This window comes from Girardinichthys multiradiatus, chromosome 18, assembly GCF_021462225.1.
Source record: "Girardinichthys multiradiatus isolate DD_20200921_A chromosome 18, DD_fGirMul_XY1, whole genome shotgun sequence".
In the NCBI taxonomy this organism is placed as follows: Eukaryota; Metazoa; Chordata; class Actinopteri; order Cyprinodontiformes; family Goodeidae; genus Girardinichthys; species Girardinichthys multiradiatus.
The window spans coordinates 29133519-29161081 of record NC_061810.1 but is presented as its reverse complement, the minus strand read 5'-3'; the positions used below and the strand labels follow the sequence as shown (position 1 = coordinate 29161081).

General features: G+C 40.1%; 1 protein-coding gene across 2 annotated transcripts; it reads right to left on the bottom strand.

The window, feature by feature from the left end:
* Window positions 1–3: 3 nt before the first annotated feature.
* Window positions 4–27087, bottom strand: fxyd6 (FXYD domain containing ion transport regulator 6). Of its 2 annotated transcripts, none has more exons than XM_047390859.1 (8): window positions 26816–27087; window positions 18532–18585; window positions 18195–18221; window positions 5548–5583; window positions 5371–5445; window positions 5167–5203; window positions 5013–5062; window positions 4–1203 (listed from the first exon to the last, which is right to left on the bottom strand). In XM_047390859.1, exons 2-8 carry the CDS (start codon window positions 18578–18580, stop codon window positions 1166–1168), a joined length of 312 nt encoding a protein of 103 aa, XP_047246815.1. In that variant the 5' UTR covers window positions 18581–18585; window positions 26816–27087; the 3' UTR covers window positions 4–1165. The 2 variants fall into 2 exon arrangements, with proteins under 2 accessions (XP_047246815.1, XP_047246816.1); XM_047390860.1 differs by lacking the exon at window positions 26816–27087 and adding an exon at window positions 26335–26592.
* Between the last annotated feature and the right edge of the window lie 476 nt (window positions 27088–27563).

The window sequence follows — 27563 nt, the reverse complement described above, 5'->3', positions numbered from 1 at the left end:
TTAGTGACTTTCACCAGCAAAACCTAGTCTCACGGTTAAAAACATGACAATTATAACAGCAAAGCAACTTTGCTGTTTAGTGAATTATAAAAAAAGAAAGAACAGAAAAAAATGTTGAACAAAATAACATTTACACTGGTCAACCTTGCATTTAATCCCCATACAATAAAATAAGTTGTTTCTTTAGAAATGGTTACTGATCCACATGATTAAGTTGAATTGAACTGATTTTGACTAATTAGCTCATAAAAACATGTTTAAAAACAATGTTTATTTTCAGCACACTCCATGCAGTTCTCTTCTAAAACACTAAGAGTCATCCTAGGCAAAATAATATTTCTCTACTACAGAATAGATCAAATGTCACTCCGAACAGATGCCTCTAGATTTTATCCAAAAACTGCATCTAGTCACAGCTGCCGTGCTGTCTTCTAAGACACACCTGTGTCTATGATTTGGTACAAACCAAGTAATCTTAACATCACTAATTTCTGGAAAACTATTAGGTGCTTTTTAGTCATACATAAAGATCATTAGTCATGTGGACAAGGCATAATATCTTGATGTGTACCTAACTATCAATCTACTTTAATTTCTATGTGTAAAAAACTTGTGTGGGTAGGAAATCCAAAACTGGCCCTAGCCCTGTGGCCCACATCATCCTATCCAGCCCTGTAAACACGTGCACCCAAACACGCCTAACCGTTCAACCACTGACATAATTTAGGATATTTGACTAAATATCTCATTTGTAATGTATTTATTTTGAAATACTGTCTATATACATATATTTTAGGACCTAAATATGACAGATTTTTCTCAGAATGGTTGACAAGACAAGCAACAGATTCACAAATCCTAAAACCTAAAGTCAATCAGAACAGCAGAACACACAACATTAAAAATGCCTTAAGGATTTATACGACAAACTTGTTTCAAAGGTGCCACAACAAACTCCATTAAAAGACCACCACAGAAAAGGCACAGCAAGTGACAAAAGCTCTGAAGGACTGCTAAAAAAAAACAATTGGCAAACGATTTATTTACATGTTACATTTTTAAACGTATACACCCCATCCTTACACTCCCATGCAAGTAATTAGAATAATCCTCACATCTTTTATCATATTTTTGTTGTTTCCTTTTGAAGTGTGTTACTGTCATGTCAGTTCTCTGCTGGAGTCTCTTTAGCAGCCGTTGCAGCTGAAATGGGTCAGAGAAATGGGTTAGTTTAGGTATAAGTAAAAGTTTACCTTCTTCACATTTTCTGACGTTACAGCCACCACGTAATGTATTTTATAGTGTGAGAGATCTTGACAATGTAGTCCATAGTTTGAAGAAAAGTGATAAATTCTTTAAAAAAATTTTCACAAACAAAAATCTGAAAGATGTGGAATCCATTTGTTTTTCGCCTTCTTTTTCTTTTCTAGAATATTCCGTGCAACCATTTCCTTTGGAAGTTTCTTATGTCCTAAATGGAAATAAACCGTGTGTAAATGAATTTCAGTATAAACACTCCTGTTCTGCAAATGGCCTCAACGGTTTGTTTGTGAATTTTTGTGAACAAACCGAGTCATAAAAAAATCAAGGAACACATCAGACTGGCCAGGTAGAAAATTGTGGGAGGGTTAAAGCAGTTTTGAAAATCACACAGAACACAGTTTAGTCCATTATTCAAAAATAAGGTGTGGTGCAATATTATGTTTAGCTTATTTAATATTTAATTAAATAACTTTCAGTCTGTCAAGTATTGTTTTGTGAATAACAGCCCAATATGGTGTTGGCATTCAAACAATAGACCAAAGAGTGATTCGAGCATTGCCATTCTCAAAACAGCAAACTCAGCACACATATGGAATAAATTCAAAACATTTTCTCTTCAAAATATAAGAATTTATTACCGGAACCCATTTAGCTCCATGTTAAACATATTTCAGTCAATGACTCTCTAAGTAGGCTAGTAAACAACTAAAACTCCCAAGCATAAAAAGACCAACATGAAAAAGTAATGGAAACCAATGAACTATATACAAATGAAGGAAAATGGGGACAAATATAATGGTTTAAAACCATAACCAATAAAATGATGCAATTTATGGTTGAGAACAAATGTTTATCTTGAGGAATTTTGGAGATCAAATTAGCTCTTAAACTAATTAAGGACAGCAGTTGGTAAGTCTTCGATCAACAAGTCAAATGCAAATCTGAAGGGTAGATAAACATTATTTTATTACGACAATATTTCAAAGAATGATTTGCTAAATTAGAAATCAACAACCTTTTTGACAATTGACAATTCATTCTTAATGTTTGATTACAAAAATTTTTAATTACAAAAATACCAAGACATGGCCATCCAGCTATACTGACAGACAAGGCAAGAAGATCATTAATCAGAGAAGCAGGCAATAGGCCATGGGGACCAACTATTACTCATGCACACCTCTAATTTTTGAGAGTAGCAAGAGGAAAGTGATTGCTGAAAGAAACTATAAGAAGTCTCATATAATGTTTTCCCCAATCCACATAGAGGACAGACCAAAGATGTGAAAGAATGTGCTCTGGTCATATGAGCTTTAGCAGGTGCAGGATAGTCGGTCAGGCTTGATTTGAATATAGGTGTAGTTAAATACAAGCCATCCATGATGAAAACCTATTTGATGTACTAAAAGATCAGAGACTGGAGCAGACATACAGCCAGAACTATAATGAAATGGTTTAGACAAAATTACTTAAATGTAGGAATTTTTGGCAGTACTTAAAATCATGATGTTCAGGGACACTCTTGATCAAATCTGACTGAGCTTAAGCTTTTTGCAAAGAAAAAAAATCTGTATTTTAGTATCCACATGTTTAAATCTGATAGAGCCAAACCCCAAAAGACTTACGGCTGTAGCTGCAGTGAAAGGTGGTTCTTCAAATTTATACCCAGAAATGCTGAATGCATGTCACACTTTTTAAATTCTCATTTGTAAAAACTGTTTAAAAAACATGATTTCCATTCCATCTCAAAAATATGTACTACTTTGTTTTGGTCTTTTTGATGGTATAACCACACATTACACATGGTATTGTGTAGTTACAACATGAAAAAATGGCAAAAACAAATCCTTACAATAATCCTAACCCAACACGTTCTGAAGCTAAAAGGTAGATTACATCCTCTATTATTTGACCCACATTTTGTTGCAAGTGTTGCGGTTTCCAACTTTTCTTGTACAGATTCTTAATGCAGGAAACATTACATTATGTGTGAAAAAATATTTACCCACATCTTGTCTTTTTATTGTTTGTATGTTTAATTCTCTTTTTCTTAACAAAGAAGTTTCAGTCTTGCACCTGACAGGCAGACAGTGTCAGCTTCTTCTCTGATCATTACCCTCATGAGGAACCACTCCCTGGTCCCCGCCCTTCTGGGCTTTGGATTCACATTTTTGGCAGAACTTTTTCAATCCACTAACCTGTTCCTCTGTCCTCAGTGGTTCCGGGTTTCTGATTGGCTGGTTTCATCGTACCTGTTCCCTAAGACCAAGAATAAATCTTTTAAACTGCTTAGTGTCTCTGGCTGAAATTTTGGGTCCTTAGTCCTGTTCGTGATACTACATTAATCAATTATTGTTCTATCAAGAACCTTGATACCTCCTACCTTGATTGTTCTATCAAGGTAGGAGGATGGAGATGGATACTAGGATTGGAGGCACATTTGAATAAATGTGGGTGCTTTTCTGGACTCGATTTATGGGTTAGTGTACATTCTGTCCCTCACCATGGTCAGGAGATATAGATCATGACCAAAAGGATGAGATACAGGATAAAACCAGCTGACGTGTGGCTGGAATTTCTCGACAGAGTTCAACACTCTGTTATCAGTAGAGTCACTGGTCCTCTATGTCGAGAGGAGTCAGCTGAGGTGGTTCGGCCATCTCATCAGGATGTTACAAAGGTTTCTGTACCAAATTTACATTTTGTTTTTCTGATGTATCAAATACTTGTCATCTAACAAAATGCAAATTAATTACTTAAAAATCACACAATGTGATTTTCTGGATTTTTGTATAAGATTCCGTCACCCAGAGTTGAAGAGCACCTATGATAAAAATTAAAGACTTCTACATGCTTTGTGTGTGTGTGTGTGTGTGTGTGTGTGTGTGTGTGTGTGTGTGTAGGGATGTTTGCATTTATGGACCTGTTACCAGCACAACCTGTCGTGTCCTGGCATGGAGATGTCTCCTGCAGTCCTTAGCCTGCTCTCTTTCCAACTCTCTCAGTACCTCATCAACCTCCCTCGTACTTCAGCCTAATCAGAGCCTCATCAAGAAACAAACTCATCTCAGAAAATTACCCTGTGAACCTATCTCTGGATTTGCATACCCCTCCAGCATCAACCTTCTCTCATCAAACAGTGAACAGGGTTTTCAATCCAAAGTCTATCCTCGCAGTCACTTTTCATTCCTGTTTTGGACACTCACTAACAGCTTCTCTCCCTTCCCAGACACCACAGAACTAGAACATCAGAGACTTATCCAACCGGTGAATACTTTTTCAGATCTTATAAATAAATCTTTAAAATCTTTTTTCAGTCTGTTCCCTGATTTGATTCTGCATGTGGTTCAGGAAATTACTTGGAAATATGACACAACCCAATCTCAGGATGTATGGATGGCCCTTATGGTATTATCCTTGACTATGTGTAGTTAATTTGTTGGACTAAACAAAATTTTGGTTAATATCCCGAACCTCCTCATTGTTTAAATGTGTGAAGGACTTTTTGCCTGTTTTAGGTAAATTTATTCTTCGGGGGGAATTTGAAATGTTATTTTTTTTATTATTCATTATGAGACTGGTTGGAATACTGATTAATAAAATATTGCGGTTTAAATATCTCATAACAGCTGACACAATATATTGAAAGCTAAACAAGGTAACTAATCCTAAAGGTTCACGGTAATTTAAAACATGCTTTGGTCACTTTCAAAGGCAATAAATTTAATAAATGTAGCTATTCATCCTACCCTTGGAGACAATAAGGTTCTCGACTTGTGCTTCCTCAGCTCCGGGGGCCCTGTGGAGAGAATCCACAGGTGGGCAGTGTAACCAAGTCATATTATTCAGCATTAAAGGCCTGTCACCACCAAGTCTTCAATTCAAAAAGAACCTAAGGCTTACCTGGGCTTCTGTTTTCCACCACAGCGGCATCGCCGACCTACAAATAGAAAATCATTACCTTGACTGCAAACAAGTCAAATAAGGTTAAGAGTGGGATTGTAAATGTAAAAAAGTGCTAATATGACTATGAGCAAATTCTGTGAGATTATTATTTTAAATTATGCATGCAAGTAGAAATGATCAGACTATTGGAAATCTGCTTACTGAGGATTAAAAGGATGCCCAGCATAAACAGCACCACAGCAAACGCCAATCCCCCAATTCTCAAACTCTCATAGTCTGAAAAGGAAAAAAAATATAAACACATCTTGCAAGGAAATTTATTAGCTTTTGATTTTATTTGTATAGCCAGTGTTTGCAAGACATCTGCGTTAAACTTACCATAAATGAAAGGATTTTCATCCACTGAATTCTCCTCTGTGAATGTATAAAACACAAAAAAATCACATAATCACAAATGGAAAAATTTGGTATTCCTTTGGGCTTACATGCTATGCTTTATGTTACATTTTAAATATATGTCTGAGTATTTTCATGATACTTCAAAAAAAGCATTTTAAAGTTTTTTTTAATCAAATCATAGAATATTATGAAAATAATTACAAGACAAATCATAAAATCATGGGGTATTTTGAGGAGAAAAGCTACTCATTTAAAAAATAGTGCAATTATAAAATACAGAAATTTTTTGGAAGAAAGCCCACTCCCTAATACACCATATCATATCAGTCCAACACATCTATGCATTGACACTTTCAGCCAACCCTTTTCACTGCCATTAAATCATAGTCTCTTATTTTCTAAGGGGGTCCAGGCTTAAACCAGTTATTCAGACAGCCATCCTGAACTCTTGCCAAAGATTTTTAGAGTTCCCTGTTTTTTTTTCTATTCTACCTCCAGCTCTTATGTGGGGTATGCGCTTTGTAAAAGTCTTGGTTGCTTTTGAAATCATGTCTCCCTTCTGTGTCTTAAAGCAGTCTTTCTCAAATAGTGCAGCCAGGTTGCACCCACTTTGAAGTGGGTTGCAGGCCTTTGTCTGGGCAAAAAATGGCAAGAAAAAAAAATTGTCTATTCATATTCCTTAGACTTGTTGATGATGATATCCTGTAACACGAGTTCAAACCAATCGTTTCGCACCCTAGAAGAATACATGCAATGTTTATTTTAAATATGCATTTGAGCATCATAAAACTAGATAACAGCTGGATTCCAGATGCCTTTGGAATCAATACCAAAATCACCACGTTTCTAGGCAACAAAGATAGTCAGCTGGTGGGGCTATCATGTGACCCCAAATTCATAGAGATATCCTCCCAGGTCTGATGTGGCTGGCACTACCTATCTCTGTGAATCTGGCCTCAAAGCTCTGGTTCAGCCAAAAACAAAAAACAGAATGAGACTGGACACTGAGGCTGACCTCAGTTTTTCCAGACATTGATGCTCTTAACAGCAGCAAAACATGTTAAGTTCTCCCATTAATTACTGCAAGTTCAAATTTATGACATTAGTATTACATACAGGATTAAACATAGAAGTGCTTGAGTTATTTCAAAGCACACTTTTTTTCAGTGTACAGTTAGTTCTTTTTTCATTTTGTGGATAAAAACTGCTACTGAAGAAACAGGTTTTTGTTTCAAAATTGCAGTGTTGGTTAAGGTTTCAGTGAGAGGATTCTCAACCAAAGCAGCAAAACCCGTGTTAGAAAAGCGTCTCAATAATTGGATATATTTATTTCATGTATTTTGCATGAAAAATCAAAAGAGTCTGTTTAAATGGTTGTTACTGATTGCTGTAATAGTTATCCCAGTTAAATGGTTGAATGAGTGACTGATTTTTAATAAACTGTGCGACATGTTGTCAAAAAGAAGTGATGGTAAGTCCCGAAACCATGATCAGATGAGAACCACTGTTTTAGAGGATTTATATTCCATAAAATGTATATTTTTTAACTGCGCAAAGTTCTGTTGACATGTTGGACTACGTATTATTGGTTCCAGACCAATCAATACCTACAACTCTTTTGAATATTTAATCCTTAGTTTTCCTCATCCAAAGTGCAAAGCACTAAAACCACTTCTGTTTGTTGTTTTGTAGAATCTGTTCCACCTTTGATTTCCTCATTATCACAGAAAAGCACAGTGGAGGGCAATAATTCTGTTTCTTCCCCTTCACATATTGATTCTCTTGTTCATAGTGTTACTTCATCATGGACAGCATGGACAATGCAGCCCCCTTGAAAAAGAAGGTCATAGGAGGCTAGCTCCTTGGTTTAATTCAGATCTACGTACTTTAAAGCACATTGTTAGAAAATTGGAGAGAAAATGGGGCTCTACACACCTAGAAAATTCCTACTTAATCTGGAAAAATAGCTTACTGTTGTATAAAAAATCTTTGACATACTCCCGAAGATGATTACTTCATCCTCAGCAAGTGAGACAACATTGGAAATAACTGTAGAACCTGATTTGTGTTTGGACTACTTTGATCCTGTGGAGCTTCCTGAGTTATCAGAAATATTAGTTTCATCTAAACCTTCAACTTGTATGTTAGACCCAATCCCAACCAAATTATTTAAGGAAGTGTTCCCTTTGATTACCAGCCCCATTTTAGATATGATTAATTTATCCTTACTAAATGGATATGTACCACAAGCTTTTAAGGCAGCTGTAATTAAACCTTTGCTTAAGAAACCTTAGCTTGATCGAGATGATTTAATAAATTACAGACCTATATCAAATCTTCCATTCTTATCTAAAATTCTTGAGGAAAAAGATGCTAATCAAATGTGTGAGCATTTACACAGCAATGACCTGTTTGAAGAGTTTCAGTTAGGCTTCAGAGCTCATCATAGCACTGAAACAGCTCTGCTGAAAGTCACTGATGATACTCTTATGGCCTCAGATAATGGACTTGTGTCTGTACTTGTCCTGTTAGATCTCAGTGCTGCATTTGATACAGTCGATCACAATATACTCTTAGAAAGGCTGGAATATGCTGTAGGGATCAGGGGAACAGCACTAGGCTGGTTTAAATCTTATTTGTCTGACAGATTCCAGTTTGTTCATGTAAATAATAAATCATCTTTAAACTCCATGGTTAATTGTGGAGTACCACAGGGCTCAGTGGGCCAATTCTCTTTACTACATATATGCTTCCAATAAATAAAATTATCAGGCAGCATAGAATAAATTTTTGCTGTTATGCTGATGATACTCAGCTTTACTTATCCATGAATCCTGATGAGCCCAACCAGTTAGATAGACTACAAGCATGTCTTGAAGACATAAAAACTTGGATGACTTGAAATTTTCTGCTTCTAAATTCAGACAAGACAGAAATTGTCCTCTTTGGACCGGAGTCTTTAAAAAAAAACTGCTTAGTCAATCACTTAACCTGGATGGCATTAAATTGACCTCCAATAATAAAGTAAAAAACCTTGGTGTTATTTTTGACCAGGACATGTCATTTAAAGCCCACATTAAACAGGTTTCTAGGATGTCCTTCTTATACCTCCGGAACATTGCCAAAATTAGAAATATCCTGTCGAGGGGTGATGCTACAAAACTAGTCCATGCATTTGTTACTTCAAGGCTGGACTATTGTAATCCGTTACTATCAGGATGTCCATAAAATGCAGTTAAAAGCCTTCAGCTGATTCAAAATGCTGCAGCAAGCGTTCTGGTGAAAGTTAAAAAGAGAGATCATATTTCCCCTACTTTGGCTTCACTTCATTGGCTCCCTGTTAAATCCAGAATAGAATTTAAAATTCTCCTCCTCACATATAAAGCCCTTAATGATTTAGCTCCATCATACATCAGAGATCTGATTGTTCCATATGTTCCTAACAGAGCACTTCGTTCTCAGACTGCAGGTTTACTGGTGGTTCCTAGAGTCTCTAGAAGTAGAATGGGAGGCAGATCCTTTAGTTATCAGCTCCTCTCCTGTGGAACCAGCTCCCAGTTTTAGTCAGTGAGGCAGACACCCTGTCTACTTTTAAGGCTAGGCTTAAAACTTTCCTTTTTGATAAAGCTTATAGTTTGAGTGGCTAAGGTTATCCTGAGCTATCTTCCTTATTTTTTACCTCTGTATTCTTCCCTCCCTGTTGGATGGAGTACGGGGGAGTCAGGTTTAGCCTAAACAGTTATGGGTGAGGTGCAAACACACCCTTCATTTCTGTTACCTGTATGACCCCCTCTCTTTTCCAATGGTTATGGTCAATCTGACAGAGAGAGGTATCCCAATCGTTGTGGTTTTTAGTATAACAATGGCCATCAGTGAGCTCTAGATGGACAAACTGTCTACATTTAAGGCTAGGCTTAAAACGTTTTTTTTAATAAAGTTATCCTGAGCTATGTCTGTAGTTATGCTGCTATAGGCTTAGGCTGCTGGAGGACATAATGACCACTTTCACCCTATTCGCTACATTCTCACACTACTCTCCAATTTTGCATTATTTGCTGTTATTTCAGCTTCTAACTTTATGTTCTCTCTCTTTTCTCTTCCTAGAAGCTACACCTGGCCTGACTCTGTGTCTACATGTGACACCTTTCTGGAGAGGGGAATCGTCCGAGCTTCTGGTGGCAACAGCTTAATGCTCACCTTCTACCTATGATCCACATGGCCCTGTCTTTCAGTGTTTAACCTTTTCTCTCTCCTAGACATGGCAATTAACTGAGCTTTTACTGTGACTAACTCTATGTGCTCTCTTTCAGACTCTAACCTTGAAAACTGGCTCAGAGTTTATCTGTTCTTTCTTTCTAGGTGAAACAACTAAAGGAGCTACATCTATTAACATTTACTTTTCCTTCCCATAGAAAGGACTCCTGGATCAGTGCTTCTTTGTTCTCTTTGTGTCTCTGCTCTGTTCTCTCAAACCCCCAGTCGGTCGTGGCAGATGGCCACTCACACTGAGCCTGGTTCTGCTGGATGTTTCTTCCTGTTAAAAGGGAGTTTTTCCTCTCCACTGTTGCTACATGCATGCTCAGTATGAGGGATTGCTGCAAAGTCAACACCAGTGACTGTCCACTGTCTCTACATGCTCATCTGGGAGGAGGGAATGCTGCAAGTCACTGACTGGATGCAATCTGCTGAATAAAAAACTGAATCTGACTGCACTGTTCAATGATTAGGATTAATTGGAATGTATGTACCTGACTTTTGTGAAGTGCCTTGAGACGACGTGTTGTGAATTGGTGCTATATAAATAAACTGAATTGAATTGAAATTATTATATTATACATACAGGGGTTGGACAATGAAAATGAAACACCTGGTTTTAGACCACAATAATTTATTAGTATGGTGTAGGGCCTCCTTTTGCGCCCAATACAGCATCAATTCGTCTTGGGAATGACATATACAAGTCCTGCACAGTGGTCAGAGGGATTTTAAGCCATTCTTCTTGCAGGATAGTAGCCAGGTCACTACGTGATACTGGTGGAGGAAAACATTTTGTGACTCGCTCCTCCAAAACATCCCAAAGTGGCTCAATATTTAGATCTGGTAACTGTGCAGGCCATGGGAGATGTTCAACTTCACTTTCATGTTCATCAAACCAATCTTTCACCAGTCTTGCTGTATGTATTGGTGCATTGTCATCCTGATACACGGCACCGCCTTCAGGATACAATGTTTGAACCATTGGATGCACATGGTCCTCAAGAATGGTTCGGTAGTCCTTGGCAGTGACGCGCTCATCTAGCACAAGTATTGGGTCAAGGGAATGCCATGATATGGCAGCCCAAACCATCACTGTTCCACCCCCATGCTTCACTCTGGGCATGCAACAGTCTGGGTGGTACGCTTCTTTGGGGCTTCTCCACACCATAACTCTCCCGGATGTGGGGAAAACAGTAAAGGTGGACTCATCAGAGAACAATACATGTTTCACATTGTCCACAGCCCAAGATTTGCACTCCTTGCACCATTGAAACCAACGTTTGGCATTGGCATGAGTGACCAAAGGTTTGGCTATAGCAGCCCGGCCGTATATATTGACCATGTGGAGTTCCCGATGGACACTTTGGGTGGAAACAGGAGAGTTGAGGTGCACATTTAATTCTGCAGTGATTTGGGCCGCCGTGGTTTTATGTTTTTTGGATACAATCCGGGTTAGCACTCGAACATTCCTTTCAGACGGCTTCCTCTTGCGTCCATAGTTAATCCTGTTGGATGTGGTTCGTCCTTCTTGCTGACATTACCCTGGATACCGTGGCTCTTGATACATCACAAAGACTTGCTGTCTTGGTCACAGATGCGCCAGCAAGACGTGCACCAACAATTTGTCCTCTTTTGAACTCTGGTATGTCACCCATAATGTTGTGTGCATTTCAATATTTTGAGCAAAACTGTGCTCTTACCCTGCTAATTGAACCTTCACACTCAGCTCTTACTGGTACAATGTGCAATCAATTAAAACTGGCTACCAGGCTGGTCCAATTTAGCCATGAAACATCCCACAATAAAATGACAGGTGTTTCAGTTTCATTGTCCAACCCCTGTACAAATACAATATTAAGTGGAGCTGTGCCTCTTAGAACCATTCAACTAAAATAGACTAAGTTATTCCATGCTGTACAGTTTCCACTGTTTCCAGAGAGAAAGATGTATCTCCACTAGCGTTCTACATCTAAAATCTCAATAGTTGGCCAAATTGTCTATGATAATAACTTAATCTCAGTCAGACTGGGTGAAGAGTGCCTGTCACCGCCAATTTTCAAGTTTTGCCAAAGATTCACAATTTAAATCAGGTCTAAACTTTTTATGGGCCATTCGATATGCATTGATCTAAACCTCATTCTACTCTAACATCCCAGTGTATTTCTGGCTGTATGTTTAAGGTCATTGTTCTGTTGGAAAGTAAACCCCTGCCTTAGCTACAAGTCATTTACAGAGCCTAACAGATTTCCTTCAGGATTTCCATGTACACTATATTACCAAAAGTAATCGTCTGTCTACTTTTACATGTACATGAACTATGATGATATCCTATTCTTAATATATAAGGTCCAATTTGTTAATGGACCCATCGTTGCCAAAAATAGCAATTTTAACAGTTCTCTAAACATATTTGACAATGTTTGGGAGCATGTTCATAGTTGAGAAAACCAGAATTGCAGCCTCCGTTCTAATTCATCCCAAAGGTGTTAAAAAAAGTTGAAGTCAGGATTTTGTACAGGTCACTCGAGTTCCTCCACACCAAATTTTATACACCTGCAGCCATTGAAGTAATTGTATTGGGTGGTGTGACCCAATACTTTTGGCAATATTGTATACTGCAAATCATTACTTACAATATAATATATATTATACTATATACTGTAGTATTGTATACTACTGGATAATACTGCAGTATACTACTAGAGAGTGCTCTCTCAACAGGGCATCTTACTGGATCAACAAAAGTCTGAACTCCAATCTCTGGAACAAAACCAAGCCCCCATAAACCTGGCCTTGGTGGAGATCTCCCGAAACATCCAGGCCATTCAGAACCACCTCTCCTTGGGAACACCTTACCAGCCCACAGCTCCTCCTCAGGCCACCTTTCCCAACCTGGTTACCAGTCAAGCCGTCTATCGGATTATATCACCTCCTACACCTGAACGTTTTTCAGGGGACCTGGATAAAACTAAGGGATTTATATTACAATGTACACTGGTGTTCCAGCAAGCCAGGAGTTCATTTCCGGACGACGTCAGTCGAATCGCATACATCATCGGCCTGCTGCGGGGACAAGCAGGCTGATGAAACAAAAATAAGACTTGATGTTCTCTCTCCTCAGATCGAACCCATGCACCTTGGCCGAACCAGTCTCACTCCAGCTGAGAGATCCAGACGCCTCTCATCTGGGAGGTGCCTGTATTGTGGAGAGGTTGGACACTTTCAACAACATTGCCCGGTTCGACCAAAAGATAGAGCCCGTCAGTAAAAACAGGAGAACTGATGGGCCCATTTAGTCTTAACCATTCCCGATTTCATCTAAACTCACTCCTCTGTGTTGAACAACACCAATTTCCTGTCCTGGCTCTCATTGATTCAGGCGCTGAGCAGAATCTAATCAGTCCTGAATTATTTAAGAACCTAAACATCCCGACTACTAATCTGACCAATGCAAAAGTGTCTGCCATAAATGGCAGCCCTCTAAACATGGTCCAATTGGAAACTCATCCCCTCCATTTCATTGCTTCCGGTAACCATCAAGAATAAATTTCATTTTTTGTTTTCCCCATAAAAGAGACTTGGGTAGTTTTAGGCCACCCATGGTTGAAACTCCATAACCCTCCTTTAAATTGGGTCGACTCACGCATTGAGTCTTGGAGTGAGCAGTCTCACGGGTCCTGCCTTTACTCTGCCATCGCCTCCAGCTCTGCTCAGCCTAACTCCTCTGAGTTCCAGCCCGATCTGTCCCATGTTCCTCCTCTGTATCATGACCTTAAGATGTTTTTTAGTAAAGACCATGCTCTGTCCCTGCCACTACATCATCCCTACAATTGTGGCATTGATCCACACCCTGGCGCTCCACTACCCTCTGGTCGTCTTTATAACATCTCAGGAGCTGAACAAGAGACTATGGAGAGTTATATTAATGAATCTCTTAAAGCAGGCATTATTCGACCATCCTCCTCTCCTGTCGGGACAGGTTTTTTCTTTGTTAAGAAGAAAGATAATTCTCTGCGACCCTGTATTGATTACCGAGGACTTAAACAAATTACTCTTGAAAACAAATATCGAGGGGGCAGCATCCTAAGCAGAGAGACCCAGACTTCCCTCTCCCCAGCCACTTGGACCAGCTCGTCCAGGGGAATCCCAAGGCGTTCCCAGGCCAGCCAGGAAACTTAGTACCTCCAGCGTGTCCTGGGTCTTCCTCTGGGCCTCCTCCCGGTGGGACGTGCCACCGTACCAACTGGCTCTACTGAGGCAGGACCTCCCCCCCAACCCAGAGAAGGCACTCTACCCTTTTCCGCTCAGGACCATGGCCTCAGACTTGGATGCACTGATTCTCCTCCCGGCCGCTTCACACTCGGCTGCGAACTGCTCCAGTGAGAGCTGTAGATCGCAAGTTCATGAAGCCAATAGGACCACATCTCTGCAAAAAGCAGAGACGCAATCCTAAGGCCAACAAAACAGATCCCCTCAACAACCTTACTGTGCCTAGAAATTCTGTCCAAATCGGTGACAAAGGGCAACCTTGGCAGAGTCCAACCCTCATTGGGAAACGAGTCCGACTAACTGCCAGCAATGCGGACCAAGCTCTGACACCGGTCATACAGGGACCTAACAGCCTGTATCACAGGGCCTGGTACCCCATACTCCTGGAGTACCCCCCACAGGATTCCCCGAGGGACACGGTCGAACGCCTTCTCCATGTCCACAAATCACATGTAAACTGGTTGGGCAAACTCCCATGCACCCTCCAGGACCCTGCTGAGGGTGTAGAGCTGGTCCACCACCCCGGTCTGCCAATCCAGTGGAACTGCTCCCGATGTCCACGCGATGCTGCAGTCGCGTTAGCCAACACAACCCAACAATATCCAGAGCTTTGAGGAATTCCAGGCGAATCTCATCCACCCCGGGGCCTTACCACAAAGGAGTTGAGCAGTGTTTCAGTCCTTGATTAATGACATCTTGAGAGATTTAATCAATGTGTTTGTGTTCCTGGATGATATTCTCATCTTTTATAAAGATCTGGAGTCCCATATCATCCAGGTCAGAAATGTCCTGCAGAGGCTGTTGGAGAATCACTTATTCATCAAAGCAGAAAAATGTGAGTTTCACATGCCCACAATAACATTTCTGGGCTTTATTCTCGAGGGTGGACAGGTGAAGGTGGATCCTAGCAAGATTCAGGCAGTGGTGGACTGGCCCAGACCAGATACTAGAAGGGAGCTCCAAAGGTTCCTAGGATTTGCAAATTTCTACAAAAGGTTTATTAGAAACTCCAGTCATCTAGCCTCACCTTTTATCCACACTCACATCCACCAAGACTCCTTTTCAATGGACTCCAGATGCAGATAAGGCTTTTCAGAACATCAAGGAGAGGTTTTCCTCAGCCCCCATTCTAGTGCACCCTGACCCAAAGCTCCAGTTTGTTCTGGAGGTTGACGCCTCCAATACTGGGGTCAGTGCTGTTCTCTCTCAGAGAGCCACTATTGATGACAAACTTCACTCCTGCGCATTTTTCTCCAGGCGCTTCACACCACCTGAAAGAAATTATGATGTGGGGGACGGCAATCTGCTAGCCATTAAATTGGCACTAGAGGAATGGCGTCACTGGTTGGAGGGCACATCTCTCCCCATAATCACTTGGACCATAAAAATCTGGCCTACCTACATTCAGCCAAACATCTTAACTCCTGTCAAGCCCGTTGGTCTCTGTTTTTCAGCAGATTCAATTTCACCATAACTTACAGACCCGGTTCCAAGAACACAAACCCAGTTTCCCTTTCACAATTGTTCTCTCCTGATGACGATGATCCCGAGCCTGAGTCCTGTGTCATTGGTTCCCTCACCTGGGACATTGAAGAACAAGTCCGAAAAGCCCAAGCCGACGAATCAGATCCTGGAGGAGGACCTCCTAATCGCCTTCCATCGGCCATTTGATCCCAGGTCATCCATTGGGCCCATGCCTCCCGTTTTTCTGGTCATCCCGGTTCCAGCCGAACTATCGACTTCATCTGAAGGTACTTTTGGTGGCCCACTCTCAACCAAAATGTGGTACAATACATCAACTCATGTTCCATCTGCACCTGTAACAAGAACACTCACCAAGCCCCAGACGGTCTCCTATAGCCACTTTCTATCCCCACCTGACCCTGGTCCCGTATTGCCCTGGATTATTGATCGCTTCTCCAAGGCCTGTCACCTCATCACTCTTACCAAACTGCCTTCAGCTGCCACTATGTTCCTCTTGAACCACGTCTTCAGAATTCACGTTCTTCCGATAGAAATCAGCTTCGACCGAAGCCCACAATTCATATCTCAGGTATAGAAAGATTTCTGTCTAATCCTTGGAGCTCAACCCAAACTTTCCTCTGATTTTCATCCTCAGACTAAGTGACAATGTGAATGACTAAATCAAGAGATGGAGAATACCCTGAGATGCCTCTGCACCCATAACCCTAGAACCTGGAGTGAGTATATCATTTGGGCTGAATATGCCCATAACTCTGCACGGTGGCGCAGCTGGTAGCACTGTTGCCTTGCAGCAAGAAGGTCCTGGGTTTGATTCCCGGCCTGGGGTCTTTCTGCATGGAGTTTGCATGTTCTCCCTGTGCATGTGTGGGTTCTCACTGGGTACATGCCTGTTAGGTTAATTGGTAACTCTAAATTGCCCTGTCCAGGGTGTAGCCTGCCTCTCGCCCATAGACTGCTGGAGATAGGCACTGGCTCCCCCGCGACCCACTATGGAATAAGCGGTAGAAAATGACTGACTGACTGATGCCCATAACTCTCACATTTCCGCTGCCACTGGTCTGTCCCCGTTCGAAGCATATCTTGGTTATCAACCATCACTCCTTCCATCTTTCTGCCCAGAACCCATTCTTCTATCCGTCAGAACCCATTGCAACTGATTCAAGAGATCCTGGCACATCACCAACACCTAACTACAACAGTCGTCACTCAACAATAAACGACGAGGAGACTGGCTCCCATCTACAACCCAGGTTAAGCCACTATGCAGGTTTGTCTTGCTGTGTGAGTGTTGTTTCCCTTTTCCTCCACCAGGCTGCGACAGGTAGATGCAGCCGTACAGCTGCATTGCATCAAGAGCAATCACTGAGGAGCTTCTTAAGCAGCTGAGACCTTGGAGGAGGCATTGGATTGTTTACTCTGCCAAGTGGTAATCAGACCAACAAACCGTGCTCTGTGTTAGCCTTTGTGATAACCTGCAATTGCTAACCCCAGCTCTGTTCCTCCCTGAAGGTTGCTGACAACAAGACCCTGCTCTGAATAAATCCTCCGTGGTTCTGGCTTACTCTTGCTGGTTGTCAGCAAACCTGATTCCTAGAGAACCCGCTGTAGTTCAGCCTGCTGCTGAATGGTAAATACTTCAGTGAATTTACCCAAATACACAAAATCAGACTGCAAGATTGCTCCTTGCTTCACCTGCCCTGCCTGTCCGCCTTCCAACGCTATTCACCATTTGGAGGAATTCGCTTGCACAGCACGCTTGCCTGTCAGCCTCAGTCTCCGTTGCTTGCTCACTTCTTCCCAGAACAGACACACTCACCTACAAGTAAGCCTGAAACTCCTACCTTTACCATTAAGAACCACCTGCCTGATAGTAACAGCTCTCCTTTCCCTAGTGAGCCGATCCCTGAAGCCCGATGGTTATGGAATCCTGACACTGCCCAAAAACACAATTTCAATAAATTTGTTTAAACCTTTCCTGTCTCTCTGGTGTGCTGCTCTAGAGTCTCCTAGTTCAGAACCCATCATGACACACATCTAATAATTATTCTGTCTATATATTCTTCCACCAAGCTGTGAATGTAAGCAGCTTTTCAAGAGTTACTATGGGCCCCATGGCTGCCTTTCTGATTAATGCTCTCCTTGCGCCCACCTGTCAATTTGGTAGCTTTCCAGCTGTAAAATATATATATTACATTTTGGATAATAAATTGAACAGTGCTCAATGAACTGTAAAACATGAAGGAGGTGGAGTAGTTTTGCCTTGAGGAATGGGTAAAAATCCCTGTGGCAAGCTGTGGCAAGCTCATAGAGACGTATTCAAAGTAAATTCCAGCTGAAATTGCTGCAGAATGCAAAGTACTGACTTTAGGGGGGATGAACAGTTCACCACGCTGAAGATATTTTGTCCTATTTGTTGTTTGTTCCACAATACATCTTCAAAGATGTAGGCAAGTTCTGTTAATGAAATTGTACAAACTCTCAAAAATTTTTATTCCAGGCTGTCAGCAGTCAAAAAATACATGACAAATGCCGGGGGGCATGATACTTTTACAAGTCACTGTTAAAACCAAATGTTCATGTTTAACCCTGCTAGTTAATGCATGTAGAGCTCTTACCTATTACACTGGTGTCTGCTGATTCAGCTGAACAAGAAAAAGAGGGAATGAGTTAGTATCTTCCTGTATGCCTATAAAAGTGTCATAAAATCAGACAGGTTATATCTCCATGCAGAAAAAAATACTATTTTATATATTGTATGAGTCCTCACACATTGAGTGAGTGAGCCAGCCTGTATGACTGACAGTTAAAGCCTTAAAGTGGTAAATGATATGTTGCTTAACTGACTGGCTTTGCTTTTCCCAAAGCATCGCTGTCTGCTCCAACACCACCTCCTTATGGACGGTTTGTGAGTGTGTGGATGCGTATGTTTTTGATGAGCAGGGATGCACTTACCAGCTACACACACCAGAAGTGAAGAGAGGAAGAGCAAAACAGTTTCCATGGCAACTGTTGACACAGAGTAAGAAAGAGAAAAGGGACAAGACGGTAAGAAACTCCGGTGAGAGAGGTAAAACACACTACTACAACCATATATACAACCACTTACACCAAAACTATTTGTCTATCTACTTTTACATGTATGAACTTTGATGACATCCTATTCTTAATCTATAAGGTCCAGGAGTGTGTTCATAGTTAGATGAGAAAACCAGAATTGCAGCCTCCATTCAAATTCATCCCAAAGGTGTTCAAGAAGGTTGAGGTCAGGACTCTTTACAGACCAGTTAAGTTTCTCCACACTAGACTTTATACACCTTCAGCCATGGAAGTGTTTGAACACCAGAATTAATTGATTTGGTGGTGTGACCCAAAACTAATGGCAATATAGTGTATATCTCTTGGGGGAAAAAAAACATTTAGGAGGTTAACTGATCTTTAAAAGCCTGCAAATACAGTTTCTATTCTGCGTAGTAAACCATGTTTGGACCCACACATGTTCAGTCTCTTATTGGCAGACAGGAAGCTATGCTCCCAGTGGACATCAAATAACTTTGACCTATTTTTATGTAGGCTGCTCAGTGTGCTCCCACACACGTCTACCGCTTCTCCCACCAAATGTGCTGAGAATCAACATCATCATTTATATATAACTTGTCTATAAGATGATTTAGTCAAAAAAAAAACAATCCTTACATATGCTGTCACTACATACAGTGCCTTGCGAAAGTATTCGCCCCCCTTGAACTTTTCAACCTCTTGCCACATTTCAGGCTTTAAACATAAAGACATAAAATTCTAATTTTTTGTGAAGAATCAACAACAAGTGGGACACAAAAGTGAAGTGGAAGGAAATTTATTGGATGTGTCAAACTTTTTTAACAAATAAAAAACTGAAAAGTGGGGCGTTATTCGGCCCCTTTACGTTCAGTGCAGCAAACTCACTCCAGAAGTTCAGTGAGGATCTCTAAATGATCCAATGTTGTCCCAAATGACTGATGGTGATAAATAGAATCCACCTGTGTGTAATCAAGTCGCCGTATAAATGCACTTGCTCTGTGATAGTCTCAGGGTTCTGTTAAAGCACAGAGCATCATGAAGACCAAGGAACACACCAGGCAGGTCCAAGATACTGTTGTGGAGAAGTTTAAAGCCGGATTTGGATACAAAAAGATTTCCGAAGCTATAAACATCCCAAGGAGCACTGTGCAAGCAATCATATTGACATGGAAGGAGTATCAGACCACTACAAATCTACCAAGACCCAGGCGTCCCTCTAAACTTTCATCTCAAACAAGGAGAAGACTGATCAGAGATGCAGCCAAGAGGCCCATGATCACTCTGGATGAACTGCAGAGATCTACAGCTGAGGTGGGAGAGTCTGTCTATAGGACAACAATCAGTCGTACACTGCACAAATCTGGCCTTTATGGAAGAGTGGCAAGAAGAAAGTCATTTCTCAAAGATATCCATAAAAAGTCTTATTTAAAGTTTGCCACAAGCCACCTGGGAGACACACCAAACATGTGGAAGAAGGTGCTCTGGTCAGATGAAACCAAAATCGAACTGTTTGGCCACAATGCAAAACGATATGTTTGGCATAAAAGCAACACAGCTCATCACCCTGAACACACCATCCCCACTGTCAAACATGGTGGTGGCAGCATCATGGTTTGGGCCTGCTTTTCGTCAGCAGGGACAGGGAAGATGGTCAAAATTGATGGGAAGATGGATGGGGCCAAATACAGGATCATTCTGGAAGAAAACCTGTTGGAGTCTGCAAGAGACCTGAGACTGAGATGGAGATTTATCTTCCAACAAGACAATGATCCAAGACATAAAGCCAAATCTACAATGGAATGGTTCACAAATAAACGTATCCAGGTGTTGGAATGGCCAAGTCAAAGTCCAGACCTGAATCCAATCGAGAATCTGTGGAAAGAGCTGAAGACTGCTGTTCACGAACGCTCTCCATCCAACCTCACTGAGCTCGAGCAGTTTTGCAAGGAAGAATGAGCAAGAATTTCACTCTCTAGATGTGCAAAACTGATAGAGACTTGCAACTTGCAGCTGTAATTGCAGCAAAGGGTGGCGCTACAAAGTATTAACGCAAGGGGGCCGCACACCTGCACTGTTGTATTGCTCTTGCATCTTATACTGCTCTATATTTACTCTCACTCACTTAAAACTGTGCACTTATATTTATATTATATTGTAGATATGTTTGTACTGTTTAACTTGTACTGTATTGCACCGACTACGCCAAAACAAATTCCTTGTATGTCCAAAAACGTACTTGGCAATAAAGCTTTTCTGATTCTGATTCTGAATAATATTGCACGCCCCACATTTCAGTTTTTTGTTTATTAAACAAGTTTGACACATCCAATAAATTTCAATCCGCTTCACGATTGTGTCCCACTTGTTGTTGATTCTTCACAAAAAATTTCAATTTTAAATCTTTATGTTTGAAGCCTGAAATGTGGCAAGAGGTTGAAAAGTTCAAGGGGGCCAAATAGTTTCGCAAGGCACTGTATCTGAAAACTCCATTCATATGTCCTAAAGTCTATTTGAAGGCACTCTTTACTGGTCTTCACAGTTAAATGTACAGGATACTGAAGATTTATATATCTTCTACTTTCTACATAGGTTTTAAAAAGGTAAACAGGTTCCAAGCCTCAGCATTTGACTGGTGCAGGTCCATTTAGGTCCATTTGGCTGCTTATCATATCGCTTGACACATCAACAATCGCATTGCTGCAAATGTACACTTACAGTGTCAGCCTTTTATATACATATAGTTTGCAAGCCCTCTGAACATTTCTGAAGAAATGGGACAAACAAGGAGGAGAGAACTTAGATATTTCTAAAAGTATTTGCCCCTCCAATATAAATAAATCCTCATGTACTGTGTTTTACGCTAGAAAAAAAGGAATAAAAAAAACTATTGTATACGTTACATCATTTACCTTTATTTAAATTTATAATGATGTATGTTGTTTTATTCTGGTTTTATATTACATGTTGAATAAAGTGCACAAAAGAATGTATTTCAATCCAAAAAATGTAAGGCACCTTCATCAAAGTTGGATTGCACTAATAAGACAGATCCCTCGTTTTACATGTAGTTTTTTTTCTGTCCCACTTTAAAACAAATCTGAATGATCTGATGTGAGAGTATAGATTCTGAAGGCCTGCGTGTCACATTTACATACAGTATGCAGAGAGTAATATTTTGTTTTCCCTCCGAAACCTGTACATCATTTACGTTCAATTCATACATACCATAATGTAGCAACAATCCTTTCGTCTCAGTTTATGTCATTATTTTAACACATTATTTCCAATCTCTTTCTTAAGTTTTAGTCAAACCATTTTGAAAGATACAAGTATCCACCAGATTTAGAAAACACAGATTACGTTTTGGGCCAAACTGTAAAAGGGATCTGTGTAGCTTTAGAGGCCATTGTGTAAAGTAACTTTTTCCTTGCAACTGCAGATATGCATCTTATTACATCTGCTTACAGCCATCACATAATGATTCTACAATTACTGGGATCCAGAGCTATAAAGAGGCATTTTTCAGACACTGCTTCTGGACATTATAATTTTGCTTTCATGCAATAGCAGATTTATTTCAGATTGAAAAGTTCATTTTTAGAGCAATATTGACTGAGTGTGTGACCGACTTTATAAACTTCTGTGTGGATAACACCATCCCCAACCAACAGATGAGATGCTTCCCCAATAACACACTATGGGTCACCAGTGACTTGAAGCATCTGCTTAACAAGAAAGAAAGAGCCTTCAGAGGTGAAGAAGATTCCAGGCTATAAGCAAAAGAAGGATCAGACAGATGGTGTCTGGACAGAGCCAATGAACTGAACACATTGTTCAATAGTTGTAGCTTAGTATCCTTCTCTCCTGCCCACAGCCAAACAGACATCCAACCCTCCTTTGACCCAAAGCTTCCCTCTCACACCTCAAACGTTTTAATAAGCAGCCATGGACATTCTGCTTTCACGTTTGTCTTCAATCAAAAGGTGGAAAGACTCAACCGCTTCAGGTCCAGATAGTGTCAGCCCTAGAGTTCTAATGGCCTGTTCAGAGCAGCTCTTTGGGATTCTGCAGCACCTCTTCAACATTAGGCCCACCCAGTAGAAGTTTCCAGTGTTGTGGAAGACCCCCTGTCTTGTTCCAGTACCATAGAAAACTCACCCATCAGTTCTCAATGACTAAAAAAATAATCCAATATATACAGAAATTTAGTATTTAGTTGCACAAAAAAATTATTCAATGTGCTCTGTAAATTGTTTATTTGCAGAGTTTAAAATTGTCAGATGTTTTCAATAAACAAATTACACAAGATAAGTTAAAAATGGTCATTAAAATTAATATGTTTTTTATTCAAAACAAAATCATTTTTCCAATGTCTACTGCTGTCTCAAAATGATTGAACCCCTGAAGAGCACACATTTTTTAAATCAGGTTCGGTCTCAGGCATCTCTGATGCCACCAATCCAGGGGTCCCTTGCCTGCATCAAAGGTGCTTGAGTTAAAAAAAAACAATATACCAAGATAGCAAATGACTTAAATGTCCATGGTGATATAGATGAAAGCATAATTCATCCATTGGGTGTAGCTGCTCTTCCATGCAGGGGGTACTGTGCCTATCTGCAGCTCTCATTTAGCGAGAGGCAGGGTACAATGTGGACAGGTCACCAGTCCATCACAGGGCAACACAGAGACAAACAGGACAAACAACCATGCATACACACACCCATACCTAAGGGCAATTTAGACAGACCAGCTAACCTAGTAGTCATGTTTTTGGACTGTGGGAGGAAGACAAAGTACCTGGAGAACCCACACATGCACAGAGGGAACATGCAAATGTATGCAGAAAGATACCAGGACAGGATTCAATCCCAGGACCATCTTGTTGCAAGGGAACAGTGCTGTGCCGCCATAAAGCCTAAACATAGTCAAGGCTTAATGAAAACGGGCAATGTTAAATTTGATACCTTTAATATTTATAACATTTATATTTACGATGTTATCATTGTAATGTCCTACAAATTCACAGATTCTAATTTTCACAGAGGCGAAATTAATCACATATTGGTTTTTACGGCACTCAGTTTTACCATGTTCAGTATTTCACACCTTTAATTAATTTCAAGTTAATTTTTGTTACTTTGACCCCTCATAATTCGAAGCTCACCAGAGTCAATATGAAACTCTGTTTTCAAAGGTCGATTATAATGTTTTGATGGAAAAAAGCTATACAAATCAGTCTGGCAATATGAAAACAAAAAATCGCTCTTCTTCTTAAACTATTAATTACCTTTGATTGTTGAAAGCTGAGTTTCGTTTTGCTACCCACACCCAGGCCTGATAACTGCTTGATGTGCACAATCCAGGAATTATTTAACATGGAGTCAGACAGGTTTAAAAGTTTTAAAAGATCTCAAATAGCAACACAACAGCAATAGCAGTAATAGCATTTAATAACAATCAGGTCTAATCTTTCAAATATTGAGAACACACAGTGAGAGCCATTATCCATCAAAGAAGATCACAGGGAATAATGGTGAACCATACGTACTCCACGTATGGAGGTTGCCCCTCCACATTTACTCTAAGAGCACGTCAGAGACTCATAACAACATCTAAAGAACTGCAGGCCTTGCCTGAATTACTTAAGATTAGAGTTCAAGATTCAACAATAAAAAGGAGACCGGGCAAAAATTTGTTACAATACAAAGAAAACGGCCCGATACAATATCAACAGTTATACCAACAGTTAAACATGGTTGTGGTAGTGTAAACTTGGGCTGCGTTGCTGCTTCAGGACCTGGATGACTTGCCGTATTGATGGAACCATGAATTTGGCTCTCTATCTAAAAATCCTGAAGGAAAATATACAGCCAAGAGTTTGTGACCTTTAGCTCAAACACACTGGGGTTATAAACAGCAGCATAATGATCCAAAGAAAACAAGTAAGTCAACCTCTGCAAGACTCAGAGCAAATTGAAGGTTTCGAAGAGACCTAGTCCAGACACGAATCTCATCCAGTTGCTGGGGAGTGACCTTGAAAAGGTTGCCCGTGCTCGTAAACCTTCCAGTGTTGCTGAAATGCAACAACTCTTCAAAGAAACGTCAGCCAAAAGTCCTCTACAGCAATGTAAAATAGTGACTCCCAGGAATAACAAACGGTTGTTGGCAGTTGTTGATTCCAAGTGGGGTAAAGCCAATTATGAAGTTTAGAGGGCAATTACTTTTTTCACAAAGGGCCAAATAGCCTTTTTGTTTTCTTAATCAAAAATGATTATGTGAAAACTGCCTGTTTCAGAATTTGTTCTGTGTTAATGGACCCATAAACATGCTTCTGGAATTATTGTTGTTACATAAATAATTGATGCACACAATTTAAAGCATAATGCAGCTCAGAAAGGAAGGGTTTGTTCATTTGGCTTGTTTGGAGCAGTGCTGGTTATGAGTCTAACTGAACATGATGTGGCTCTGAGCATCATCTCAAAACATTAAATGTTGAAGTTCTGGTCTGGCAGACACCGAACAGTTTGTATCAGAAAAGAAAACCACCAGAATTTAGTTGACTTGTAACATTGAGATATATTTTTACACAACTGAATACATTCGTTTTCCTTTTAACATTTTTTCTTATTAGTCTTTTACAATATGTATTTTGCCGGTCTATCACTTTGCTGCTGAACAAACTCTAAATTCCCCCCTGAAGGCCAAAAAAAATAATTCTACTCTCTTCTATTCCCAGACTTACTTTTTGTCTCAAAGATGAGGAGGAGCAAAAAGATGAGGGGAAAAACGACATTAACACAGCAGATGGGGAGTCTTTTTTACAACATAGGGACAAGGACAGGGCAGGCTGAGAGACAGTCAAGGTAGTAGACAAGAAGCACGCCAGGGGGAAAAAAATCATTGTCTGTTGAAGGGGTTCGGTGAAGGGCATGGAAAGGAGACACTGTGTGAGGAAAGGACTGTGTAGAGGCAGTCTGTTGCACAGAAGTCACATATCAATTATTGCACTGAGCATTAAAACGGAAAAAAGAATGTTGAGACACATTTCTATTTTTATTTAATTTAAAAAAATTTTTGGAGAAGGGAATAAAATAGTTTAAATGTGAGCAAGACATACAAGTTTGGTAAACGTTTGATATTTAGACATATTTAAGATAAACACACTTCTAAAGTTTTATATTTTTCAGTATCTACCCTAAGCCTGGTGATATAGTGTCACGGCAGTTTTTAAAATGATGCCATATCACAGAGTTTTCTCGTTTTCTTTCTTTCTTTCTTTCTTTCTTTCTTTATGTAGAACAAGTAAATGGGTCACGCTGATCTCAATGAACCATATGCAATAACCTGCCCCCTTATATTCGCCATCATGATAATAGAAAAAATGTTAAATCACCATGACAACAATGTGCGTCGTTCCACAGTATCCAATAAGAAATTGCAGCTGAATGAGAAAGGGGTCCGCGATGGTGGCCTCATATCAAAACACATGCAGGGACAATAAAGCAGCCAGTGTGTTTTCAAAAACGAATAAGGGGAGTGGCCACAGCTTTAAAGTCAAAAGTGCAAGGTTAACATTCATCAAATGCCTTCAGAAACACCGATGCCTATATGATGATTGGAAATTCAAGTTGATTTAAAGCTAAATCAACAAGCTGTACATCTATAAAGACGTAAACTACCAGCATATCCCAACCTTACCTGTAATGACAATGTTATTACTGTGGAGCAAAAATATCTTCCAATGTGTGACGACTGCGCATCAATACGCTCAACCTGTGGAATATCTTCTGTGGCAAAAAACAAAGACACCACTCGTCTCTAACCTGATGTGTTCGTTTCTCCAAAGTCCTTAGTGATAACAGTGATGAAATAGCACCTGATATTTAATGTAAAAAACGTATGCATCTGTAAAGCAATCAGAGAACGTCAATTAATCACGCCACGACCCGTGTTTTCGTGTGTGTTGTGTCTGGCAATAAGCGCCAGCAGACACACCCTCACGGTTTAACTGGAAGGGTTTTTAATTGCGTCTCTGCAACTTATTTAGACCGCGGTACAGCGTCGTGCGTTGGAAATAATCAAAGACAACCAGTAAATGAAGGTGATCCCATCATTTACCCTCAAATATGTATAAAAACAGTCGAAATATAAGAAATCAAATACGCGCTTATCAACTTACCTGTTGTTTCTCCGGAGGACCTTAATTTGGCAAAACAAAATACCCGAAATCTTCTTATTTCACTAAGATTTGGTTTCGAGAAGTCTCTTCATCTGTCAGTATGTTGCACAATGATCGTATAGACACGACTTCTCCTGGAAAAACAGACGTGATGGATGACAACGTGGCTCCTGGAGCAACAGCTTTCTCAGCACGTTGGATCCGCTCTGTCGCAACCTTTTCTCTGTCTCCGGCTTTGCTCGCTCTCCACAGACATGTTTATCAACTGCATCATAAGGAGTGTTGTGTCATATCTTCACAGTGTATTCTGCTGCATCGCAATACATTAGTATATCTATGAACTTTTCATAGATATACATTAGTATATCTATGAAAAGTTCATTTTTCTTAGTAATTAATTCCAAACAATATATATGTTATATAGAGAGAGTGATATACTTAAAACCTTTATTTTTTTAACGAAGATATGTTACATTAAATGAAAACCCAAAATCAGTTTTCCACAAAAAAACATTTAAAAGCCCATATTAATGAGGGTTTTTAGTTCATAAATGTTGGACTACTGAAAAGTATGTTCATGTCCTGTAACAGTGCATGTCAGAATCTGCCTGTGTTAGGTTTTGGGTTTAGTTCAGTGTACCTTTTCTGCACTGCCATGTTCTTCACTTGCTTTATTTTCAGTTTACTCATTCTTATGAGAATCATTCTGTTTACTTTTCTGTTACTTTGCAGCTCCTTGTGCTCATCT